We start from the raw sequence: 10,047 nt of genomic DNA on the forward strand, positions 1-10,047 counted from the left end.
TGTGGAAGACCCTTAGTGCCACACTAAGAATTTTGGTATTCTGGAATGAGAAGGTTTTGATCAAGGGAATAACAAGGGAGTGCAGTGGAAAGAGCAGTGGTACTGGAGTCCGAAGATCTGAAGTTCAAATCCCTCCTCTGATGCCTGCTACCTATGTGACTTTGGGCAAGTTACCTAGATCCCCTGGGCTTCAGTTTCATCATTTGTAAAAAGGGAAAGTTAGACTAGACTGCCTCTGAACGCCCTTCTGGCTCTATGAAACTAGCGTGGTTAGGCAGTGTGGTTTGGTGAAATCTGCTGGCACAGAGTTAAATATGATATCTCAGGTAATACCCACCCACAAGTAATGGTAAGGAAATGGGTGGAGATGGCTTGCACTAATGCTGATGCCTGCAAGCCTCAGTTGGTCCACTGCTTTCCCATACCTCAGTGCTGAATCAGTCAGCTGTTCTCAACTGTGCTGTACTGCTGGCCATGGTACTGACTTCTTATCTAGCAACCATGCTTCCAAGTAGCTGGGAGACCTGTTAGGAGCTTATTTATAATAGTTCAGGGGAGAAGTGATGGAAGGCTGAAATATAGTGGTAACTGTGTGTGTAGAAAGGACAGGAATGGGTATAAAAATATTGTGGAGAAAAACTCAAATGAACTTAGCAGATATATTCTGATCGAGAGATGAGGACTGGTAGAAAGAAAGCTGAGTCAAGGATGACTTTGGGGTTTCAAGCCTAGGTGACAGAGAATGGTGGTGCCAACAATAACATTAAGAAAGTTGGATGGGAGGATGGATTTGGGGAGAGAGGTGATAAAATTAGTTCATTTAAGGACATGCTGAGCTGCAAGCAAGTTGATGCAGATGGAGATAGAAAATATTGGGACTCAGTGGATGGATTCAGGGTGCTTATATAGATTTTTGTAGTTATCTGAATACACATGTTGACAGAAACCATGCAATTAGACAATATTACAGGTGTATAACAAAGGGAGGAGAATGTCAGTGGCTTATGGGACATGTACATGTAGAAGGCTAATGATGAACCAGCAGAAGAATGGATCATACAGTTAGAACCAAGGGAAAGAAATGCTGTAGCAGCTCAAAGAGGAGAGGGGATCTACAAGGAGCAAATGCATCATGTGAAGTACTGAAGGAAAAAAAAATGCAGACTTAAAAGACATTAAATGTAAAGCACCTTGCAAACTGTAAAATGCTAGATAAAGAGGGGCAGCTAGGTGGTGCAGTGAATAAAGCACCGGTCCTGGATTCAGAGGGACCTGAGTTCAAATCTGGCCTCAGACACTTGACACTTACTAGCTGTATGACCCTGGGCAAGTCAATTAACCCTCATTGCCCTGCCAAAAAAAAAAAAAAAACGGAAATAGAAGATTTTACCTGGAAGAAGAGAAAAACTAAGAGATATCATAATGTCCTTGGATATTCCAAAGGTTCTCAGGGAAGGGAATAAGCACTGATATAGAGCCTACTCTGTGCCAGGCACTGTATTAAATGGTTTCCAGATATTCTATAATGGGAGGTGCTCTTATTTTCCCTACTTTACAGTTGTGGCAACGGAGACAAGCAGGGGATGGTTGACTTGCCCAGGGTCACATGGCTAGTAAATGTCTGAGGGAGGATTTGAATTCTGCTCTTCCTGGCTCCAGGCCTGGCACTCTATCCACTGAGCCACCCAGGTGTCTCACATGACTTCTTGCATAGCAAAAGAATCATATTTATTCTACTTGACCAGGGGATGATGGTAGAGGATAGAGAGGAGGTCTGGGATGAATTGTTGGAGGTTTAAAGAGATTTAGGCTTGATAATAAGAGAAACCTTCCTAAAATTAGAGCTATGTAAAAGTTGAATGCACTGCCTCAGGGGATATATTTTGGAAATCTTCCAAAGAAATTGAATGCTTGTGAGGAGGGATTTTGGTCAGGGATAGGTTAGAGTGGATGTCATGTAAGAACCTTCCCAGTGTTGTGGGCCATATGATAAAATAACCTATGACTATTGAAATCTGACCTTAGACTGTGTGACCCTGGGCAAGTCATTTGACCTGTGTTCACCTTAACCCACTAGAGAAGGAAATGGCAAACCACTCCAATATCTTTGCCAAGAAAACTCCACGAACAGTATGGTCCAGAGTCATGAAGAGCTGGACATGACTAAACAAACAAAACACCTGATTGTATTACCTTGTTTTTTGGTCACCATAATGATATGCTGTTGTCTCAGTATTGAGATTTCAATATATTAAAACCCCCAGATTTTATCCATTAAAAAAAAATAGTACATTGAATTTGGAGACCAAGAGGTCATTGATGACCTTGGATAGAGCAGTTTCAATAGAGTAGGGCCAACAGAAGTGAGATTGCAAAGAGTTAAAATGGAAAAAGCACTGAGTCTATGTAAACCACTCTTCCTGGAAGCCTAACAGCCATGGGGAGGTAACATACAGCAAAGTCAAGGGATGTTTATATGTAGATCTTGATATGTGTGGATGTACATACATTTCTGCACATATAGACATACACACGTATATCTGCCTGTTTGTACACACAACTATTTGTACACATGCATACACACCAATGGAGCATGTTCCTAGAGGAGGAGGTCAAGGGGGTGGTAGTGGAGTCATATACACAAGTAGAGGTACTGGCCTTGGCAGAGAAAAAGGTTGCCTCATTCCCTGAGAGTGAAGCAAATAAGGAAGGGGTTGGGGCAGATACAGAGAGGTCCTGAGTTTGGGAGGAGGAAGGGTCAGATGGATGGTCTCAACTTCATGAAAGTGGGTGAGGTCATTTGCGGGGGCAGTAGAGGAGCGGGAAAGCTGTTGTGGTCACTCTAATTGGGGCCTGTGAGAGGGAAAGAATGGTTTTCCATCTAATTAGGGGGCCTACTTGAAGCTATAGAGTGTGAATCAAGTCTGCAGTGACTTTTCCCATAGCGTTTAGTAGAAGATGGACAGAAGACGGTGAGGTCACAGAGTCATGAGGTTAGACGGTGCCTGAAGTGGCTGTTTGATCAGTCCTGCTTGGAAAGATTTTTTTCCCCCCCACCAATTTGTACATGTGGTGCAGGTTTGTGAATCTGTGCATTTAGAGACATCAGAATTCGGGAAGATTTTCACATTCTAATGAAAAAACTTAGTGGCTGACCATTTCCATTCCAAGCATGGTCCTGGTGGCCAAGAAATTGACTACAAATCTCCACTTACCACCATTGAGAGTCTCCTGGGTTTACTGCCAGAAATCAAGAAGAAGTAGTTCTCTGTTTTGCCTTCTAAGATATTGATTCATTTTCTGGTGTTTTGTGGGGCAATGAGGGTTAAGTGACTTGCCCAGGGTCACACAACTAGTAAGTATCAAGTGTCTGAGGCTGGATTTGAATGCAGGTCCTCCGACTCCAGGGCCAGTACTCTATCCACTGTGCCTAGCTGCCCCAGAAACCCATTTACTTTTGCTCGTGTCCTTTGGTTTAGCCATCATTTTCCCTCCTGTTCAGCAGAAAGAAGAGGCTCTCCAGCAGTAAGTGAACACTAGGGATGGTTACTGCCTGGGCTAGCCATAGTTCTGGATGCTAGTCCTAGCCATGGGTCCTGGGGCAGGCTGCTTCTCCTTCAGGTGCCTTCCAGCCCTGAACATCTATGTCTTAATCTCTATTCCAGCTCTAACATTCATTGGTTCCTGTCTCTTTATCAAAGAGGCAACCTATAGAAAACCAGGAGCTTTCAGGGAAAGTAGTTGCTAAGTTAAAACCATGGGAAGACGCAATAAAATCAGTGATTAATGGTTGGAGAAGTGAAAGCAAAGCTATAGACTTGTCGGATTCCCAGAATACCTTGAATATTGCATCAGTCAGTGCCCAGGAGTGTTAAGTCAAAGGAAACTCCAAACAAAGTTGTCCCTTTCTTCCCAGGAACACAGAGTCTTTGCGGTGTCTCTTGAAGGAGGGTTGATACTGTAACACAAGACCTAGACATACCCAAAATAGCCACAGCTGAGGAAATAAGGAATTTCCTTTCTGTCATATCTGGGCATATTCTTCCACATCATTGATGGGCATTCCTGCCTAAATGAAACCACACACAGACAAGCAAAGCCCAGCACATAAAGGTGGCTTCACTTTGCACAGTAGGCGTCTTCCTGCAGATTTGCCCATTTTAAATGCACCCAAGTGTATAAACTTTTTGCAAAGTACATGTTAACCCCTCATTTATCTTTTTGCATTAAAGTGTTAAGAGCTAGAAGGGACTTTAAAAGTGATCTAAGCCAATCACCTGATTTTTTTCAGATGAAGAAACTGAAGGCCACAGAGCTTAAGTGACTTGACTATAGTAGCTGAACCATGATTAGAATCTTTATCTTTTTTTCCTAAATACCACCTCCACCCCACCCCCACATCCCACTAAGTCTACCACTGTCCCCATGATCCTAGGCAGCAAATTTTATCAAATTTCTTTTAAGCAAGACCATATAAATGTGAGTGAATGTGGTGTTACAGTGAAAAGAACATCAGAGAAGCTGGTTTAAGATCCTGCCTCTGTCATTCATGACCACTGTGGCCTAGGAGAGGTCACAAACTCTCTAGGCCTCAGTTTCCTTATCTGTAAAATAAGTGTCACTAGTCATCATCCAGTTTTCCTTCTAGTTCTAAATCTGTATTATGATACTGAGTATTAATACAGAAATGGACAGTACTTGCAACTCAGAACTAAACACATAGTAGGTACCGACTTCCTGCCTGATTCATCCAGATTGCAAGCCTTGAGGCAGAGTTAATATGCTCTTGCAGTGCCTGGTGATGTGAGGGAGGGAAGCTGGAGGAGGACGTCCCCCACCTCTTCCCCCCCAGTGAATCATCACTTTCCATGCCAGGAGAACTAGCCTCATTTTCCATAGCTGCATTAAGCTTATTTGATGCAGATTAAACCCATACACTCTCCTTGGCTCCAATCTGAAAATTGTTGACGTCTGTTTGCCAATGATATGATGAAGGCTGCTTGTTTGCTTTTCACCAAGAGGGGGAAAGGGTACCATCCACAACAGTGGCGCTGCTTCTCTGATCCTCTCTCGGCCTCTTCAGAATGCTGTGATCTGAAAGTCCAGGAGTAAATAGCCCCAACCAAAGCATCTAGACCACTGGGCCTGGGGGCAAGACAGGCCTGAGTTCAAGTGGGACCGAAGACAGTTGCTAGCTGCACGACCCCAGACAAGTCATTTCACCGTCTGCCTCAGTTTCCTCAATGTAGAAAGTAGGGATAATAAGAGCAGCTACCTCCCAGGGTTGTCATGAGGATTAAGTAAGCTAATATTTCTAAAGTGCCTGGCACTTAGTAAATGCTTGTTTTCTTTCTAACACAACACATCTGATAGTTAACTTTCAGTGGCATCTTTGGCCTTCTACTGTAACCAGGCTTCTTACTTTCTTCATAAAACTGCATTAGGCAGCTTGTTCACTAGACTTAGAATGGAATGGGATTTGGTTGGCAAGGGACTGTAAATCAGAAGGAAAACCCCAAAAGAAAGGTTGCTAAAGTTACACCCTCTTTGGTGTGATACTTAGATTATAGAATGTTAGAACTTGATGGACCTTCAAGATCATCTTAACCTTTTCTTTTCTTTGTCGATTTACTAACATTTTAAAGGAATAAACTTTCTTGACGCCCTTTTGTTTTCACATTAGTCACTCCCCTCCTCTCCCTTTGGTACCCCTGCCCCAAAACACACACCTGCTGACATAGTAACTGCATCTGAGTGTAACGCAGCATCTCACACCCATAGTCACCCACCTGTTGGAAGAAGCGAGGCATGTTTTGTCATTTCAGGGTTTGCTCTCATTAGTGAGGAAACTAATAGCTAAAGAGAATGGGGTCTGTCAGAGGTCATATAGGCAGTGAATGGCAGAGCCAGGACTCAGACCCTCATTCTAGACTCTCCACCCAGCAGCTTTGTACTTCATCCACTCCGTGCTCCAGTCTTCCTTTGCTTAAGTCCCAGAGGCTCAGCCAGGGCCTAGAAGTCAGGGTCTCTCATGGCCCAATGTATGGAGCATATAATCGTCCTGGACCTGGGGATAGATTTCCGTATTTCCGTTGGCATCCTGAGGTGTAAGAGCCAAGTCTCTCACTATGGCAGGGAGAACTTCATTCTTACGTTATTGGTCCCAGGCAGCAAAAGCTGGTAGGGTTCAGTAGGATGTATGGAATTGTCCCTGTTTAGGAGTGAAGAATCTGCCTTGAAAATGTCAGTCACGGCCCCACCTTCTTAAAGGGGGTTTGGATTCACTCAGTAGCCCAACTAGGTACAAAGAATGCTGGATCTGGAGTCAGCAGGCCTAGGCTCAAACCCCAACTGAGATTCTTGACTAAAACCTCTCTGAGCCCCGTATAGAATGTCAGTAACATTTAGGTTCCTTGCCCCCTTTGAAAACTTTAAGGTTCTATGGTCATGTGAGTTCATCATTTAACCAAAGGTGTGACCGTGGAGACATGAACCAAGATCTGGAGGGATTCGCTGAATCAGCTGTCATGGGACAAGCCACTTCTCCTTCGCTGTTGGCCTCTGTCCAGTGGGCGCACTACCCCGAGGAGTCACAACAAGGAGTTTGGCCATATAGGATCTCTGCTTCCTATTTCTGACCTCCAGTAGGATCGGGTACTCTCTTTTCATTTTAACTGCCTGACCTAACAGCTGCTCTCTGTCTGTCCACAGGCTCTGATCCTTCACCAGCTAGGCCGATACAGTTTAGCAGAGAAGATTCTCCGAGACGCGGTCCAGGTGAACTCCACAGCCCATGAGGTCTGGAATGGCCTTGGCGAGGTCCTCCAAGCTCAGGGCAACGACACTGCTGCTACCGAGTGCTTCCTGACCGCGCTGGAGCTGGAGGCCAGCAGCCCCATCGTCCCATTTACCATCATTCCCCGAGTGCTCTGAGTGGGGCTCGGCCTACCGCAGTGTCTGGAGGGGAGGCCAAGGACACACTTCCCAGACGCCAGCGTAACCACATCATGTGGTGGGGGTAGGAGGGAACTCGGTCCCTGAGGAGATTGGGGTTAAGAGTGGAAGGGAAACACTTGATTGTTTTTGCAGAGGGAAGAACTTAATGAATCACTGAGGCTGTAGACGAATGTTAGATTGACCAAGACGACAAACCAAACACAACTAAAATCATGCTCAATTCATGTGTTTTTGGGGGGTTTTTTGTTGCTGTTTTTTTTGCCTCATGGTAGTTTTCAATTCTAATGATGTTGTTCAAAATGGATTATGTGCCATATTTTGTTAGATGACATCTGAGTGCTCTATAAAATGATTACAGAATCAATCAGCAAATGTAGAATAAGATATTCAAAGTGAAAACTCAGTGGCAGAACAGATTATTTTTAGCAAACCTGTCATGAAAACTGTTCCCTCTTTTCCACTATTACCCTGACTCCTACCCTTGGCCCAGAAACCAAATGTGACATTTCTGCTTCCTGTCTCAGTTCTAGTCAAAGCCAGAAGACCGGCTGACAAGTTCTTGGTTTTGTTGTCAATAATTGTAATGTGTGGCTGATAATTGTCTTTATTTAGAACAAAGCCTGAGTCCAAGAATATTTATATTTTACCAATATATGCCTGTTACAAGAGAAGGAAATATGAGTTATTTAAGTTTAACTTTTTTATGTGAATTCAGAGTTTATTTATCAATGGAAATATGTAAAAAAAAAAAAGAAGCTTCAAATGGAATATTTACCAACATTCCTTATACATTACCTACACTTGGCTAAATGGAAAGATGATGTTAATAATAAAATGATTTTTAAATGGAATCTGAACCCATGTTATCTCTTAAGAGATTGCGTGATACTGAGAGCCCTGTTAATGGAATTCGGTAGGCAATGATGGCTCTGCAGGAGCTGGACAGCGTGCCTGTGGCCCACCCCAGTCTGTTTGTTAGATACTGCCTTGAGTAAGGATGACCTTTGTCACTTAAGGCCCAGAGCAAAAGGGAAGGGCAGCCCACTCCCCTAAAGCATGAAGAAGGGGACCTGTGTCCCTGCTGGCTGACCAAAGGATCATAGATTAAAACTTGGAAGGGTACAAAAATACTTCCCTCTCTCTTCACACTAGCCCCAGATTGGAAACTGTTGGGGTTGCCCTATTAGAGAATGGTTAAACAAATTGTGGTATATGAATATAATGAAACAGTGGACAGTTTCAGTGGAAACTAAGAAGGCCTCAACTAAGGCACAGTGAAGTGAGCAGGAATAGGAGAACAATTTATACAGGTAATAACATTGTAGAGAAAAACAACTCTGAAAGACTTAAAACTGATTAAACTACAAATCTAAAGGAATGAAGATGAATCACGACGCTCATCTCCTGATGGGTGAAGAACTTAAAATGCAGGAAGAGAGCTCCGTCTTTGCACAAAGTTACTGGGGGGATTTGTTTTGCTAGACTACACCGCAGTGTCAAGAGTATTATTTATTAGGGTTTTTTAAATGTTTCTACCCAATGTAGAGGTGGAAAGGACAGCTTAATTTTTTAAAAAATTACTAATTAAGATTTTTAAATCCACCATTTGTATAAAAAAGAAAAAAGTTGGAAGGCACCTCATAGGTCATCTGGTCCAACTTTAAGCCCTCTGACTCTAAATGCAATATTCTTTCACTATTAACTGCTGCCACCCAGTAAACATGGGTGGCCTGACAATTATGGGGTGATTTAAGGTGTACTCTATGAGGTACATCTGCCTTTCCTCCTCCCAACTGTCTTATGCTAATGTGGGAAATTCCACTATTATGGATGCATTTGTTTGGGTGGAGACATTAATGTTGGGGCAGCTAGGTGGCGCAGTGGATAAAGCACTAGCCTTGGATTCAGGAGGACCTGAGTTCAAATCCGGCCTCAGACACTTGACACTTACTAGCTGTGTGACCCTGGGCAAGTCACTTAACCCCCATTGCCCCGTCCCCCCCCCCCAAAGACATTAATGTTAAAACAATAGTATGTGCATACGGGAGGGGAAAGGGTTCCACTAAGGCTCTGCTCAGATGCCTCATCTTGGTGTTGGATGTGAATCTGGGTTCCCACAGCTATGTGGCAGAAGAACACTAAGCTTTTAGCTAAATCCTACTACCAACCTTGAAAGACTCCAGATGTGAGCCCAGAAACAGAACAGATCTCTCTCCTCCAAGGACAAGAACAATTGTGCTTTAATAGATGACCTTCATTAGTTGCTATGACTGAGAAAAGTTTGGAGAGATTCGTTGCTGCTTCTGGCTTCTGTGGGCGAAGGGAGGAGACGAGAGGAAAGACCTTTGAGGCAGATGAGGAGGAAAAAAATCATATAAATTTTGAAGAGGCTTGGATTAGCCAAGAGCTAGAACATGGGGAAGAGAAATTTGGTGAAATTTGGAGGAAAATTTGAAGGAGAATAATCCTCAGATCCAGATACCAGATAAGATATGTATAGTATCTCTACATTGAAAAGGAAGCCCCGGGCAGCTAGGTGGTACAGTGGATAAAACACTGGCCCTGGATTCAGGAGGACCTGAGTTCAAAGCCGGCTTCTGACACTTGACACTTACTAGCTGTGTGACCCTGGGCAAGTCACTTAACCCTCATTGCCCTGCAAAAAAAAAAAAGAAAGAAAGAAAGAAAAAGAAAAAAGAAAAGAAAAGGAAGCCCCAATCAAGGATGGTCATGGCAGATTTTTGAAAATTAAGGTGGATTAGAATGTAGAGACTGAAAAGGGAAGTAGAAACCCCCAAAAAAGAAAAAGAGATGGTTGGCAAGGTAAGTCAAAGAAGAAAAGTTTAAAAAAAAAAAAAAGGAACAATAAGAGGATAAAGCAGATTGCTAAAATTGGCGGGTGGTCCAATTGGTACAATGCATGGGTTATTACAAAGCTGATAGGGTAGGTCAGTTCAGTCAGTAAACCTTTATTAAGTCAGTAAACATTTATTGAGGCAACTGGTGGTATAGAGGCATAGAGTGCTGGGAATGTAATCATGAAGTTCAAATTTGACCTCAGACACTTACTAGCTGTGTGGCCCCTAGACA

The 10,047-nt window shown here is 43.3% G+C and overlaps 1 protein-coding gene across 1 annotated transcript in view; it reads left to right on the forward strand.

Moving 5' to 3' along the window:
- TTC7B (tetratricopeptide repeat domain 7B) overlaps positions 1-7,802 on the forward strand; it is a 334,803-nt gene extending 327,001 nt beyond the window's left edge. Inside the window, 1 exon segment of the mRNA XM_043985520.1 lies at positions 6,712-7,802. Coding sequence (XP_043841455.1) covers positions 6,712-6,933 — 222 coding nt within the window. The 3' untranslated portion in view covers positions 6,934-7,802.
- Positions 7,803-10,047: the final 2,245 nt, after the last annotated feature.

This window comes from Dromiciops gliroides, chromosome 2, assembly GCF_019393635.1.
Source record: "Dromiciops gliroides isolate mDroGli1 chromosome 2, mDroGli1.pri, whole genome shotgun sequence".
In the NCBI taxonomy this organism is placed as follows: Eukaryota; Metazoa; Chordata; class Mammalia; order Microbiotheria; family Microbiotheriidae; genus Dromiciops; species Dromiciops gliroides.